This window comes from Bufo bufo, chromosome 5, assembly GCF_905171765.1.
Source record: "Bufo bufo chromosome 5, aBufBuf1.1, whole genome shotgun sequence".
Taxonomy (NCBI): Eukaryota; Metazoa; Chordata; class Amphibia; order Anura; family Bufonidae; genus Bufo; species Bufo bufo.
The window spans coordinates 175,270,747-175,288,157 of record NC_053393.1 but is presented as its reverse complement, the minus strand read 5'-3'; the positions used below and the strand labels follow the sequence as shown (position 1 = coordinate 175,288,157).

The 17,411-nt window shown below is 40.8% G+C and overlaps 1 protein-coding gene across 5 annotated transcripts in view; it reads left to right on the top strand.

The window, feature by feature from the left end:
- PIEZO2 (piezo type mechanosensitive ion channel component 2) overlaps positions 1-17,411 on the top strand; it is a 661,827-nt gene that overhangs the window by 598,182 nt on the left and 46,234 nt on the right. For 4 of the 5 annotated variants that reach the window (XM_040432210.1, XM_040432212.1, XM_040432209.1 and 1 more), the window contains exons 37-40: positions 6,404-6,571; positions 13,528-13,911; positions 15,805-16,063; positions 16,518-16,700. In XM_040432210.1, coding sequence (XP_040288144.1) covers positions 6,404-6,571; positions 13,528-13,911; positions 15,805-16,063; positions 16,518-16,700 — 994 coding nt within the window. The remainder of the gene's footprint in view (positions 1-6,403; positions 6,572-13,527; positions 13,912-15,804; positions 16,064-16,517; positions 16,701-17,411) is intronic. The other variant, XM_040432214.1, reaches the window with a different exon arrangement.

The following is a 17,411-nucleotide window of genomic DNA, read 5'->3' as shown; positions in this document are numbered from 1 at the left end:
AAGTGAAAACCATTTCAGGGGACTACCTCTTGAAGCTCATCAAGAGAATGCCAAGAGTGTGCAAAGCAGTAATCAAAGCAAAAGGTGGCTACTTTGAATAATCTAGAATATGACATATTTTCAGTTGTTTCACACTTGTTTGTTATGTATATAATTCCACATGTGTTAATTCATAGTTTTGATGCCTTCAGTGTGAATCTACAATTTTCATAGTCATGAAAATAAAGAAAACTCTTTGAATGAGAAGGTGTGTCCAAACTTTTGGTCTGTACTGTATATATATATATATATATATATATATCAGATCCAAATGACTAATACTCTTTCAGCCTAAGGGCCCATTCAGACGGCCATAGTGCTTTGCGGACCGCACATGGCCGCAACCATAATAGAAAATGTCTATTCTTGCGGACAAGAATAGGACATGTTCTATCTTTTCTGCGGAGCTGCGGTACGGAATAACTGATGCGGACAGCACATGGTGTGCTGTCCGCATCTTTTGAGGGCCCATAGAAATTAATGGATCTGCAGACCTTCCGCAAAATTGCGTAACGGGTGCGGATCCGTTCATACGGCTGTGCAAATGAGCCCTTATAGTGTGAAGGCTATTGCCAGATGAATTCAATATACAGTATAATACTTTCTAATAGACACAGATTTGAGTTTTTGTCAAAATAATAGGCTATGATCTTTTGTGTGTAGAACTTACCTGATAATCTTATACAGTTAAAATCTAATAATCATCACTTTACTAATGGTGCTTTAATGTAATGCTCTCAGGACCATAATATATCTATATTATAAAATATATCTATATTATAAAATTGCTTACATTTCTTATGCATAAGAAATAGTTTTACAATCATTACTATTAGGGCTTATTATAATATGGCCATATTACAGCTCCATACTACTGTACATCCAGGTTGCACAAAACAGTAACACTGGACCAATAGATTGCTGTGACTTGTTTGTGTACCTCTAGATTTCTTTGAATTCCTACATTATCAGAGAAACCCAAGTGTTTAAAATATCTCTGACATATGGTACCCCACAGAGCACATAGAAGATATGTGCCACCATACATCCTCCTGCACACAGTTATGTCTGTTTATGGAGATATGCAGGATCTCAATGGAATGAGTCCAAGCATTCTCATCATATGCACCAAACTTATATACAACACCATATCAAATGATTTCGAAAAATCAAGATGCACATCAGACATCCAACTTCTCACTCCAGTCCAATCTAAAATTTACCCCTCCTAGAAATTGATCAGATTCTTTTGACAGGACCCATTCCTTCATAAACCCATGCTGACAGGACCCATTCCTTCATATACCCATGCTGGTATATTAAATGTTTACTTTCATCAAGATATTCCAGGATAGCATCTAGAAAACCTTGAAACATTTTACCCCCTAATGTAGTTTACACATACATGCCCATAGTTTCTGGCCTCACTTTTCAAACCCCTTTTTGAATATTGACACCACACTATGTGGCAGTTCTGTGGAACTGTCCCTGCCATTATAATCCAGGTTATTGGATATTATTGTTCACCAGCATGGATTCCCTCTGTAAGTCCAGCAATGCAGTAATATATGGCACAACCTTGTCCACTGTTGCAGAGTCACATGTATATCCACCATTGCAAACCTATAAAGGTGGACACTTTAAAAAGAGGGTGAGGCATTACACCAGGTTGCACTAGTCAAAGTTCTTAAGCACAGAAAATATTTTTTATAGGGTTTCAATTGATAAATTACTAAGTAGTTTTTCTTACATCAGAACACTGTAAAATGACTGGTATAAAGTACATACTTTCCAGAATGTAATTTACCAGCTTAAGTTTTGTGCAGATAGTGAACCTGAAAATAATGGTACGGTATATGGTTAGAACCTGGGATCTTGCAGAATTATAAATACTGCTTTCGAAGAGTCACTGTAATTTCACACAACTTTATATAAATCAATAGTATAAGTGACCACAAGTAACTTTGTAATATATTTTATCAGTGAGAAATGTATAGTTAATATGTTATCAACTGTTTATCTCCCCCTCTTTTGCTAATTGCTTTTCACTTAGGCTACTTTCACACTAGCGTTCGGGGCTCCGCTTGTGAGTTCCGTTTGAAGGCTCTCACAAGCGGCCCCGAACGGATCCGTACTGCCCCAATGCATTCTGAGTGGATGCGGATCCGCTCAGAATGCATCAGTTTGGCACTGTTTGGCCTCCGCTCCGCTCAGCAAGCGGACACCCGAACACAGCTTGCAGCGTTTTCGTGTCCGCCTGGCCGTGCGGAGGCAAACGGATCCGTCCAGACTTACAATGCAAGTCAATGGGGACGGATCTGTTTTTACGTTGATACAATATGGTGCAATTTCAAACGGATCCGTCCCCCATTGACTTTCAATGTAAAGTCAAGAGTCCCTATTAATATACCATCAGATCGGCGTTTTCTCCAATCCAATGGTATATTTTAACTTGAAGCGTCCCCATCACCATGGGAACGCCTCTATGTTAGAATATACCATCGGATTTGAGTTACATCGTGAAACTCAGATCCGACAGTATATTCTAACACAGAGGCGTTCCCATAGTGATGGGGACGCTTCAAGTTAGAATATACTGAGAACTGTGTACATGACTGCCCCCTGCTGCCTGGCAGATGCTGCCAGGCAGCAGGGGGCAGACCCCCCCCCTCCTGTATTTAACTTATTGGTGGCCAGTGCGGCCCCCCCTCCCTCCCCAGTATTAATTGTAACCAGTGCGGCCCCCCTCCCTCTATATTCATCGGTGGCCAGTGAGGATTCCCAGTAATATGACCAGTGCGGCCTCCCCCTCCCTCCCTCCCCAGTATTAAATATGACCAGTGCAGCCTCCCCCTCCCTCCCTCCCCAGAATTAAATATGACCAGTGCGGCCTCCCCCTCCCTCTATATTCATTGGTGGCCCGGCAAGTGCGGATTCCAAGTATTGTGACCAGTGCGGCCTCCCCTCTTCCCCCCCCCTAATTAAAATCACCCCCCCATCATTGGTGGCAGCGGAGAGTACCGATCGGAGTCCCAGTTTAAATCGCTGGGGCTCCGATCGGTTACCATGGCTGCCATGGTTACTTAGCAACAAATAGAAGCATTATACTTATCTGAAGAGCTGCGATGTCTGTGTCCGGCCGGGAGCTCCTCCTACTGGTAAGTGAAAGGTCTGTGCTATAGGCAATGCGCCGCACAGACCTTTCACTTACCAGTAGGAGGAGCTCCCGGCCGGACACAGACATCGCAGCTCTTCAGGTAAGTATAATGCTTCTATTTGTTGCTAAGTAACCATGGCAGCCAAGACTGCAATAGCGTCTTGGCTGCCATGGTAACCGATCAGAGCCCCAGCGATTTAAACTGGGACTCCGATCGGTACTCTCCGCTGCCACCAATGATGGGGGGGGGTGATTTTAATTAGGGGGGGGGATAGGGGAGGCCGCACTGGTCACAATACTTGGAATCCGCACTGGCCGGGCCACCAATGAATATAGAGGGAGGGGGAGGCCGCACTGGTCATATTTAATACTGGGGAGGGAGGGAGGGGGAGGCCGCACTGGTCATATTTAATACTGGGGAGGGAGGGAGGGGGAGGCCGCACTGGTCATATTTAATACTGGGAATCCGCACTGGCCACCGGTGAATATAGAGGGAGGGGGGCCGCACTGGTTACAATTAATACTGGGGAGGGAGGGGAGGCCGCACTGGCCACCAATAAGTTAAATACAGGAGGGGGGGGGTCTGCCCCCTGCTGCCTGGCAGCATCTGCCAGGCAGCAGGGGGCAGTCATGTACACAGTTCTCAGTATATTCTAACTTGAAGCGTCCCCATCACCATGGGAACGCTTCTGTGTTTAGAATATACTGTCGGATCTGAGTTTTCTGAAGTGAAAAATCAGATCTGAAATAAACAGTTATGCAAACGGATCCGTTCTGAACGGATGCAAGCGTTTGCATTATAGGAGCGGATCCGTCTGTGCAGACACCAGACGGATCCGCTCCTAACGCAAGTGTGAAAGTAGCCTTAGAAAAATGCTTACAATTATGTCTACAGATGTAGCAGCTCCACAGTAGCATCATATTACACATGTCAATGCAAGTCTATGGAGAGGGAAGGAGGGAGGAGTAAGCTGAGTGAGACAGGACTCAAAGAAAGCCAATAAAGAGACTATACAGCTACATAGGAGATTTATATCTCAGCACAATTCACAACCAATTCCTATACTTGTAAATAACACTATTTTCTTTGACTTTATTATATTTGAAAACTATGGGCACTAGGTCGTCAGAAAGAACTTGACCTCAGAGACATGTAAAATTTCTTACAGTATCACATGCGCATGTATACATTTCATCAAGGTTTTCAAACCTTATTATAGCAAGAAATTACCACGTTTTAGATCATAAAGTTACATGTTAATCCTTGTGCAGTTTGTCAGATTATTTTGGTTAATGGAATTAGGACTCATACTTGAAATATTGCTCTTATGTATGTAAAATAAAATAATTAAGCACTTGAATATACTCTTGCCTAAAAGTATCCTTCAGTTTTGTGTATACAGCTTCTATACTTGCCTATGTGTTTCCATGGATACATGGATACAAACTTCTTTTCATCTATTCCCTAGAGTTAGCGGAAAGATTGAAGGAAGTAACATTTGTCTGCAGGATCAAGATCACATAGGAATTGTTACTAATCTAAAACCATGGATGCACATACAGATGCAGCAGAGTTAACAGTCATAATGCGTTAACTAGATGCGATAACTAACCAACTGTGGCTGTTAACTCTGCTACATCCATAGGTCTGCATTGCAGCTGTAGACACAAATTTAGGAGACTTGTTCTCAAGACTATTTCCATAGTTGTTTTTTTTTAGATGTAGTAAAGTACTTGGTTGCCAAGACAGACATACATGGTATCACATTTTAGGCAAAAAAAGACATAATTTGTAGGCCATATACTTAGGGGGTAATTTATCAAACTGGTGTAAAGTAGAACTGGCTTAGTTGCCCTTAGCAACCTATCAGATTCCACCTTTCATTTTGGACAGCTCCTTTGGGAAATAAGGAGGAAGCTGATTGGTTGCTATGGGCAACTAAGCCAGTTCTACTTTACGCCAGTTTGATAAATTACCCCCTTATTTTTTATTTTACCTAGTAGACACAATTTACCATATTGCAGTTAGAACACAAAAAAAAGTAGGAGCCATTATGAAAACTGTCTAAGGCTACTTTCACATCTGCGTTTTGTATTCCGGTTTTCAGATCCGACAGAGGATCTCAAAACCGGAGCAAAACGCTTCAGTTCGATTTAATACATCAGGATACATCCTTTCCGTTCAGATGCGGTTGTATTAAATCGAAACTGAACAAACTGGATCCAGCACTAAAAACAATGTAAGTCAATGGGTGACGGATCCGTTTTTTTCGTATCCAAAGAAAATGGATACAGAACCGTTGACTTACATTGTTTTTAGTGCTGGATCTGGTTTGTTCAGTTTCCCAAACTGGACTCAAAACCGCAGCTTGCAGCGGTTTTGTGTGCGATCACAAAACGGAACAAACCAGAATGGAATGCATCCTGTTCTGTTTTGTCCCGATTGACAATGCATGGGGACAAAATGGAAACGTTCTTGCACCGGTTGTGAGATCCTCTGTCGGATCTCAAAACCAGAATACAAAGCGCAGATGTGAAAGTAACCTAACAGATAAATGGGCCTTGTTGCCCAATCAGAGGTCAGCTTTCATACTGTATCCTGTATTGCTCTGGGAAACTGTGTTTGCAGTGGACAACAAAATACGTTTTTCTGTTAGTTTTCTGTAAATGAATATTAATTTATATATCAGTAGTAGAGATGAGCAAATTTCATATTTTGAAGTTCGTTGCGCGTTGTTTGGTGGTAAAAGCAGAATTGCGTTATGGACTCCGTTACTCCCCTGCATAACGGAAATGGGACGGATCCGTTATGCAGGCCATAGACTTCTATTATGACAGAATGAATAACGGAATGCCTCTAAAGGCATTCTGTAATGCATTCCGTCATAGAATTGCGTTATGGTCCGTGGTAACGAAAACCATAACGCAATTCTTCTTTTACCACCAAACGAAGCGCAAACGAATTTCAGAACATGAAATTCGCTCATCCCTAATCAGTAGCCATATGTGTGTATAATGTATGTACTGTATATGAAGGCATCTTCATTGCCTTCAGATAATCCTAGTGTAATTCATGTTTGTACTTAAATGCTTGTTTGTGCTTGATGTTCTGTTGCATAATACTGTATCACACCTGAATGTTTGTCTTAAACACTTTGCTTGCTTTTTTAACTTATTTATTGTCTCTGTGACGGTTGGCACTGCTAGCTGCAACACTGAAGCAACCATGCTGTTCTCAAGGCAGTCCACACTTGATGATTTAGATGGACCAGAGGCTATACCAAAAACAAGTGAGCGCGCCAGACCTAGGCTTCGTAAAATGCACAGCATGGACATGTCCTCTTCCTCTGCTGACAGTGGCAGTGTAGCATCAAGGTGCTTTATCCATGCATGCCTTATTCACTCATTCTACAGGCTCTAGCCATATTATTGCATTATTTGTTTTCATCTAGGTTGTATTCTACCATCATGTTGCATGTAACCAAATCTAATATATTGAATGCAATATCATGTATTGAACTAACATTGTATTTAGGTTTTAACCTTGTGCTAAAACTCAGCAACCAGTTTTATCCATCTTATGAAAGTAGAGCATGTAAAGCTCATGTGTCATCGGTTGCTTAGTTTTGCCATTGTTGCACCTTATTGGATTGGTCCATATTGAATAATGAGGTTGAAATTCCTTATTGTAGTCATTTTTGCAAGATCTATACAAGAATATTCATGGAAATATTTTTACGCCTTTGAGGTAATTCTGACAAATTGAATGGAGGAATTCTAGATGCAGGATGCACTTATACTTCAATATGTGCAACCCATTGATAAAATTACTTTTGCTATTGACCTTTTGTGGTGTGGTGTAATGTGAGCTACACCCTATATTACACAAATCATATATCCCAAGCTAAAAGATTTTGCAGCTGCTTATAATTATAGAATACATAATGAAAGTAATTGACTGTCAACTTTATAAGTTTTAGAGCAATACTGGTAGGATAGTAAATTAAAGACACAACCCCTTTCAGAATGCAGCCCACTCCTGGCAACCAGGCATTTTGGCATACGAATATATTATAGAAGCAGTAATTGAAACTAAGACGTTTTTTGTATGTAAAAAAATTTTTTGTTCAAATATTCATATGAACTTATAGCAGAATCCCTTAAAAGATTTGTGAATGCATACACACCTGGTGGTTCCAGCAGTTAAAATCCAAAGGATCACCAGTCCATGTAAAGTATATAACTTCCTTTAAGCATGGATAATGCTGCAGAGAAGGAGAGCCTCAGCAACAAATCTGAAACTTCCAATTTCTTCTTCATTAACCTCTAAAGCCACCATGATATAACTGTACATTAAGGATAGGCTTGTCCATGATGTACAGTTATGTCATGGTGACTGGGCAGGCACAGGAGCTGTGCTCACATAATTACTGTGCTGTCAAGCGATAACTTGATGTTGCGATTAATAGTGACCATGGCTTCTGCTTCAATAACTAAATAAAAAATTTCTGGCGAAAGTGGGCAACCGTGCCTTGTTCCATTTGAAATATCAAAAGTATTAGCCACAAACCCATTGTACCATACCAGGACATTGGGCCTAGAATAAAGACTAAAGAGGTAAGGGTATTCCCATCTGAGTCAATGGGGGCTAGGATATGTCCCCATTCTCTGATAGGTGCAGATCCCACCGCTGGGTTTTCCCGGGTCAGGCCACCACCAAGCCCTCTTCCCATAGAAGTGAACGGGAGCGCACCTCGTTTGCGCGGCCACCACTCCCATTCATTTTTATGGGGCTGACCGAAATAGCCGAGCCAGTACTCAGCTGTTTTCGGCAACCCCATAGAAATGAATGGAGGGCAGCCGCACATGCATCATGGTGCTCCGTCTGGGACTTTGCCAGCTGCCTTTACGAGATAGTTGTGTGACCCGCACCTATCAGACAAAGGGGGCATATTCTAGCGATTTTTTTTTGTGGAACAAGTTGTACATTCTATTGGCACCATTTACGATTGATTGCAAACAATTAACTGGGAAGCGCGGAAAAAATTCCGAATGTGGTGCAATTATAAAAAAAAACAAACACAATTCTGCCATAGTTTTATGGGTTTTGTTTTTACAACATTTCCTATGTTACCTTTCTGTTACTTTCATTCCACAGTCCAGAATGATTGCAATGATACCACATATGTATAGTTTTTCTTGTGTTTTAATACTGAAAAAAAAGACTTTGGAAAAGACTACTGTTTTCTTTAAATCACCATATTCTTACCCATATAACTTTTTTTCATTTTTTGAGTACAGAGCTGTGTAAGGGCTCATTTTTTGCAGGGTGATCTTTGTTGATATCATTTTGGAGTGTGTATGAGTTTTTGATCACTTTTTATTCAATTATTTGTGGAGGCAAAGAGACCAAAAAACAGCAACTTTTTTTACCATTTCGCCATTTGTCGTATGGGATAAAAAAATTATATCTTAAAGGGGTTGTCCGAGTTATGAAAAAAAATATATAGTACTGTAAATCTGATGGGCAGCAATATACAGGTGAAACAAACAAAATTTGAATATCGTGCAAAGTTCATTTATTTCAGTAATGCAACTTAAAAGGTGAAACTAACATATGAGATAGACTCATTACATGCAAAGCGAGATATTTCAAGTCTTTATTTGTTATAATTTGGATGATTATGGCTTACAGCTTATGAAACCCCAAAGTCTAAATTTTGAGGTACCCTTTGCTCAGGGGGTATGGATTAATTAGCTGACTAGAGTGTGACACTTTGAGCCTAGAATATTGAACCTTTTCACAAAATTCAAATTTTAAACTGCATTAATGCAATTCCTTTTAATTTGCATTGTTGAAATAAATGGACTTTTGCACGATATTCTAATTTTTCGCATTTCACCTGTATAACTGAGCTAAGCAAGTTTTAGGTAAAAAAAATATATATATATTTCATCATTTCCCTGGTTCTCTTCTGGCTCTTTGTTTACCTGCAATAACAACAATCTCTGCCCCTCCCTCTGCTTTGCAAAGGTAGTGAATTCAAGTGCTGCCCTTACAGACATGTCTGCCTGCTGGGAGACTCAGCAGTATGTCGTATTTGTAGGACTACAAGTCCCAGCTGTACAATGACACTGCTGATACACACAGGATCTTCCCCCTACCGTTTCTGCAATGCTCTGCAGAACTCCTCTGTCAGCTCCTCTGCCTAGCATTTGTCTCCTCACTGCCTGCAGCTACTCAGTAAAGCCTTCAGCCCTGAGTCTGTGCAGCTGAAGGGGTTAAGGATCCAGGCAGTGAAGGGGGCGTGGCCAGCACAGTGATGTCTGGTGTACAGACACACATCTGCTCTTTCAGGCTTGTGCACGAATAATCATCAAAGCAGGGAGAGAAGCTGACATCACAGGTAATGTGACCCTCAGTGAAATCTGAGAAAACAGCAACTGGAGATAAAGTAAGTGAATTGTAAAATCCTTTCATTTGCCTAGTTAGAAACATACAAAGAACAAAAAAATAACTCGGACAACCCCTTTAATAGTACAGGCGTTTTTTAACACGACGATGCCCATGATGTTTATTTTTATATTTTTCACAACTTTTTTTTCTGTTTTTTTTACACTTTTTCTTAGTTCCCCTAGGGAACTTGAACAAGCAATCATTAGATTTGCTTTTCTTATAGAATCCAATGCATTAGCCTGTGTGAATAACACTGTGTTCCTATGGAGCCCTGCCACAGGCAGGCTCTCCTTAGGAACTAATGTGCGGCAGCCCTGTATCACTAAGGAGTACAGAGGCTGCCACACATATCATCTGCGAGACAGTGCACAGATGGGAGTGGGCACTCCCGGTTTTTATCCTCACAGATGTCGTGGTGACATTTGACCATGGCATCTGTGGGGTAAATGTGTGAGATTGACATTATCATCAATCGCATACATTAGCCTTAAACAGCAGGCACCCAGCATCTATGGCACCCGTGAGTGAACGCCATCTTTAAAGTCCCAGCTGCCGACGGATATATTCATAAGGCATTCGGGAACGAGTTGAGGTGCATTCAAATGTGCTGAGGAGCAGCTGATTATTGCGATCGCGCGTCCTCATACAGCTACATTGTTTCTGTGCAGCAGAGGGCTATTTAGACAGCACAATCTGCTGCTCAGTAACTTACTTGCAAGCATTAACGACAGTTTCACCCAATAAACGTGCGTTTCGCTTGTTCTTTGGGTGTTTTTATCTGCTTGTTCTTTGGATTTTGCCAGAACACTTGGTGCTGGATCCGGCATTAATGCATGGAAAATAAAGCCGGATCCAGCATTCCGGCAAGTGTTCCGGAATTTTGGACAGAGAAAATGCCGCAGCATGAGTGACTGAACTGAAGACATCCGAATGCATACTGAACGGATTGCTCTCTATTCAGAATGCATTAGGATAAAACGAATCAGTTTTTTCCCGGTGTTAAGCCCCTAGGACAGATCTCAATACCGGAAAACTTTAACGCAAGTGTGAAAGCACCCTTTTTCATAATGAATGTCATAGTAATCCTATTTTTATGCCTAGTTTTATTATTCGAGATTCTTCCCAAACTTTATAAAAAAAAGAAATTTAATTTTTTCCATAAGAAGTAGTTGTATAAAAGTTGTACAAAACAAATGCACACGAATCCATATATGACATCGCTGCATTTGACACAACCCGAATAATAAAGGAGCCTTTACTGTACCCCCCAAAAAAACAATAATAAAAGTTTATTTATTTTACATACTTATGGCGCCAACGCATTTTGCAGCATTTTACAGACATTATCACTTGCTGTCCGCAGTGGATCTTGCAGTCTAAATTCCCTATCAGTTTGCCTTTTTAAGTGTGGGAGGAAACCAAAGTACCTGAATGAAACCCATGGGGAGAACATACAAACTTTATGCAGATGTTTTCCTTGGTCAGATTCAAAAATATATAAAAGGTATTTCTGCCTGAATTAGACAACGCAAAAAAAGAAATTACTGTGGTCTTAATGCCATAATCAGCTGGTTACTTAAGGGGTTAATGGAAATAATCCAATCGGTAGTGCACATTTTCCAGTGAGTCAACTGACAATTACAGATTATCCCATTTTTTAAGACTGGCTTTCTTGGACTGGTTGTTGTGCACAGTTCTTAATCTAAAATTCCCTAGAAAATGTCATGACATATTTTTCAACTTAAACTGTTTGCAGATGTGAAAAAGGAGATTCTTTATAATGTTTATATTGTACAAATGTACCCCTAATTGGATCTAACCTCTTTACAGCTGCCATAAGAAACAGAAATTGCCTTTAATACACATTATTATACTGTATCAAATTATTCATAGGTTCTGCAATTTCTTGTTTCCTATTTTTTGCCATCTCATTCTAATCGAATCCTAAGATAGAAGTCCACAAAAACTTCAACTTGTTTTTTTTTTATTCAGCCTAGTATATTTTTACTTGTATAATACAATATAACTTTTCATTGCTTCTTTATTGTATTTTCTTTATAATATAAAATTCTATATGTTAAAAAATAATCTAAGTTTTCTATTAAATAAAACAGTTAACAGTAAAAGACATATCTATATTAGAGCCCTCTTTACTTAGTTTAATGGCAGGGGTGCTGGGAGTCAGACCTCCACTGATTTGATATTGTTAAACTATCCTGAGGATACGTCATCAGTTTAATAGTCCCAGATAACCTCTTTAAGGTGATACATTCCATTATGTACTGCCTCTCACCCACATCTCCTGTATGCTCAATAGACCAGATTTACCCTGATTAATATTTAAACAGTGTAAACTTAGACTAGACTGTCTAAAAATGTATCAAAGTGGGTGATGCTGGATGATAAATTTAGTGCCTCTTTATACTAAGCTTATACCACCTATTAGCTGCAACTTGTTTTGGCGCAGCTCTGGTTAAGACCTCAGGCACACAACCCTTTCTCTTTTTGGTCCACAAACTATGGATCTACAAAATGTGGATTCCGGCCATGTGCATCCTTCTCTTTTCGCAGGCCCCATTGTCGAAATGCCTTTTCTTGTCCGCAAAATGGACAAGAATGGGACATATTCTGTCATTTTTGGCACTGCCAAATGGATGTGGACACAATCTGAACCCTACAGAAATTAATGGGTCCATGTGCAATCCACATTAAATGCGCATCAGATACGTACTGAAAACACGGTTGTGTGCATGAGGCCTAACATTGTCGCATGTTAAGCCACATCAGTTTTACAACCGGTCACTCCCCTTTCCAGCTAACCAACACCCTCTATTTGGACAAGATGAAAAGTGTCTAAAATTAATAACTTAATAAATGTGGTGAAAGGCATCAACATCAGCTTTTTGGCAAAAATTATGCCTGAGTTCTAGTGCACTGGATTAGTACATTTCCTCCAATCTTTCCCTTTATCATCCACAATGATTCTTATCTCTCAGACTCTTTTAACAGTGGATGTGACTCCATAGCAAGCTGTAGCTTCACCTTTACAGCTACTTTAATAAACATAAGAGTCAAATATGTAACTAGCTATTTGCTAATGTAATGTTATTACTGGAAATACTGCATGTACAGTAGCTTTACAGGAGAAGTACTAACCTACTTGTTGTGTAAATTTAAATTCTACTGTTCAGGTCATTGTGCATTATACATATGAGAGCCATACATTAGGCTAAACAACCCTCTTGGAGATAAGGGAGCGTTATTTTCAGAGAACCTCAGAAGGTGGTCATTATCTGGCACAAGAAATGCCAGTTAATTTGGATTAGAAAATTGCTATTTAAGCAGATTCTGTTTCTCGTTAGCAAATTACTGTAACTGAAAAGGAGTACAAGTATCAATATAATTATATTTATTATTAAACAGAAATATGCCTAAATTAGGTGTATTTCTGGCGCAGATTGCAGCGCCAAGGTCCTTTGCACTGTAATCTGCGACTTCTCCCCACTCACGTCAAGTCTAAAAAAGTGGGCGTGGAAGGGGATGGGCCGGCGTTGGATTCACCGAAGTTATGTACGTAGATGCCGCGCCTCTTTATAACTTCGGCGGATCCACCGCCAGGTATAGGGCTTATTAAGACCAGCATCTTAAATGTGCTCCATTCTGTAATGCAGGTAGTCGTGTTCTGAAGACAAACAGATGCCACGCTACTATTAGTTCTCTGCAGCAGTGTAAGGAATCAACATCAATATGAATTCAAATTTTGAGAAAGTCATGAGCCGCAATACAAATAGAATTAGGCTGTAATTAGTGAACTGTAAATTTATAATAGACCATATACCATAACTAAAGTTAACAGCTTGTCTTTCTTCAATAGTGAACCAACACAGTGTACCATGGTCTACTCAAGGCAGGGAACAACTGAAACTATAGAAGAGGCAGACGATGAGCAAGAAGAAGATGGCAAAAGTCCAACCTCAAGATTAGGTGCATTGGATGAAGACTATTGTGTTGACCTAGAGGGATCCGGCTACACACCTGAAACAGAAATGCCTCTATATTCCACAGCAGATGGAGATCTTCCCCCATCTTACAGCAAAGCTGTCAGCTTTGAGCAACTGTCATTTACTTCCCGTGATGAATCTGCTGATAATAATTTGATGCTTCTAAGTCCAGATGACAGCTGCACTGACAAGCAACATGATGCTATTCTGCCTTCTCTTACACATGAATTGACTGCAAGTGAACTTCTCGTAAATAAGTAGGTGTTCACTTCTTTCACCTTTTTTACTACCTACTCTCATCACAATCTGGGCTATCTATCTACTCTATATATACACTTAATACCAGTGGTGGATCCAGAGCCTGGTCTCGGGAGGGGCACTTCCAGATAATTTTCTGTCCGCCGCCACAAAACAATGGTGCTTATAGAACAGACTACACAGTGTGGCGGTATACTGTATATTGTGTGGCACAGTGTATGCTATATGTGTATAACAAACATATTCCACATGAAAACTTACAGTTACTTGGCTTGGCCCTTGGGGATCTCGGACACCACTTCAACACTTTGACCGGGGGGCTCGGTGGAGCTGATGTGTTTTATCCTAATGAGAAAGATTTCATAATAAGGATTTGGAGAAGGGGCAGAGGGATAGCAGAGCAGGGAGAGGCTGGTGCTGCTACTAGGGGGTCATACCATGGGGGAGTAATAAAGCCCACCATAATGCCCCCCCCCCCCAGTAGTAATAATCCTCCTTATAATGTGCAAAACATACCCCCTTGTAATGCCTCAGGTGAGCTAATGTCCCCATAGTGCCCCCATAATGTGCCAGTATAAAATACCCCTATATAGTGCCCCCAGTAAATGCCCCCAGAGTGCTCCACACCCTCCTTCCTCCTAGTGCCCCCCATAATGTACCAGTATAAAATGCTCCAGTAGATGCCCTCAGAGTCCCCCATAATTTGCAAGTATAAAATACCCCTTCTTAGTGCCCCCCGTAGATGACCCCATAGTACTCCTCTCCCCCCTTCCCCATAGTACCCACCATAATGTGTCCCAGTATAAAATTGTACTGTACAGAGCACCCCATATAAAATACCCCTTCTTTGTGGCCTCAGTAGATGCCCCTATAGTGCCCCCAATAATGTTCCAGTAACAAGAGCAACCCCCCGAATCATGTGCCAGTAATAACAGCCCCCCCATGTGCCAGTAATAACAGCCCCCCCATGTGCCAGTATTAATAACAGCCCCCCCATGTGCCAGTATTAATAACAGCCCCCCATGTGCCAGTATTAATAACAGCCCCCCCATGTGCCAGTATTAATAACAGCCCCCCATGTGCCAGTATTAATAACAGCCCCCCCATGTGCCAATATTAATAACAGCCCCCAATGTGCCAGTATTAATAACAGCCCCCCATGTGCCAGCAATAACAGCCCCCCATGTGCCAGCAATAACAGCCCCCCCATGTGCCAGCAATAACAGCCCCCCATGTGCCAGCAATAACAGCCCCCCCATGTGCCAGCAATAACAGCCCCCCCATGTGCCAGCAATAACAGTCCCCCCCACCATGTGCCAGCAATAACAGCCCCCCCATGTGCCAGCAATAACAGTCCCCCCCACCATGTGCCAGCAATAACAGCCACCTCCCCCCCCCAATGTGCCAGTAAAAGTATTGTATATATTAAAAAACAAAAACAATTATACTTACCTCCATGTCAGCGATGCAATGCAGGCCTCTTCCGGCCTGTGTCCCTCGCTGTACAGCTCAGGCGGCGCAATGACGTCATTGCGCCGCCTGCGCCGGCCTCTGATAGGCTGCAGGCACCAGTGCCTGCAGCCTATCAGAGGAAGGGAAAGGGACATGCCTCTCCCTCCCCTGCCTCAGCACAGTCATCTGTATCGCTGTCCTGAGGACGGTGATACAGATGACTATGGAGATGAGCGCTTCCACAATGGAAGCACTTATCTCCCTGTGCCCCGCCGCCGCCAGCACGGGGGGGGGGGGGGGGGCAATTGCCCCGTTGCCCTTCCCCCCTGGATCCGCCACTGCTTAATACATAAATCTTTTTTATGTTTTACACTGAAGTATTATTTTTTGTGTTCTATTAAATGTTCATAAGTTTCCTACAAATTCTTTGACCTTGCCAGGATGTTTCAAGATGAAGAACTGGAACACTCTGAGAAATTTTACATTGGACAGCCACGTTTTTTGCAGCTTATTTATGCTCTTTACAACACCTTAGTTGCCAGATCAGAAATGGTTTGCTATTTTGTGATTATCCTCAACCACATGATCTCCGCTTCCATAATAACATTGGTTGTACCAATTCTCATATTTTTGTGGGCCATGCTGTCTGTGCCACGTCCTAGTAAACGGTTTTGGATGGCCGCCATTGTATATACAGAGGTATGTAAACATTTTCATGTGTTTATCCATATGGTAGAGTTCAAATTATGTGCAAAGATTTACCTCCAGGGTGTTTGATAAGAAAACAGCACCAGAGCTACCCATTAAAGTCTAATTCAGATCGATATAATGTTGCCATACAGTGTCTGTATTAGTAAGCTTTAATACAGAAACTAAAATGTAGCTGTGCAATGGCCATCAGAATGGAATATAAGTATTATAGGATCACACTAATAATATTTTCCGTGTTGCTCATAATATTGCAGTTTATTGCCATAGCAGGAGATGTCTTACACAAGTGTGTTCCACAAAATTAATGTTGCCAAGAGTTTAAGGTAAAATGACAACATTTTAGGAATTATTTGGCAAAAGGTTTTGTTTCATAGGTGTAAAGATATGTAAAACATTCTATATAATTATGAGTTTACAGTGTTTAATGCTGTTTCTGGTGCAGGTAACAATCGTTATCAAGTATTTCTTCCAATTTGGATTTTTTCCATGGAACATTAATTTGGAGTTGTACAAAGACAAACCTTACCATGTTCCTAATATAATTGGTGTGGAGAAGAAAGAAGGATATGTACTCTATGACTTGCTTCAACTCCTTGCTTTGTTTTTTCATAGATCTATTTTAAAGGTATGAAATACCTGACTGAATACTGTTAGGTTGTTTAATTATATAGTGGAGTTTATCATTATTGTTCTGGATTTACTGCTTATTTTTGCTATAAGTGTTATATTTGCTTGGAAGTTATTCTTCATAATTGTAAATCAGTTAATTTTAGTTACCTATCTTTTTGAGAATAAAGATAGAGACGTGAGTCACCGCAGTAATACCAAATCCCTTAATTAAAACAAACCTTTTAGGAAACTCGTTACAAAACACAAACAAAAAAAAACAAAACGCAACAGAACATATAGTAAACGATACACATATAATATCCCTCCAAACAGGTACAGAGGAGGTATTCAATTCATAATCAGAGGGGCCACTGTACTCAGTTGTACAAGGTCCGTCATACTTATGACCATTTGATATGGTGGGAATCGCCTGTCGGTTGCTGGTGGTGCATTTGGAGGGTGGAGACACAGTTGATAATTCCAAAGGTAAAGAAGTGCTTCTATTTAAATGTTAAAGTAAGGTTCATTTTGCAGTTACCGGAATCATTGCTTACACAGTATATAGTACTGTTTAGAGATGAGCGAATCAATTTGGCACAAATCAAATTTGTTACAAATTTCCCAAAAGTTTTGGATTTCAGTGAATTCGAAACTTTTGGAATTTGTCTTGCACAACTCGCTCAAAATGGCAGCCACCATTTTTCAGATCAGAAGACAGAGAAGGATT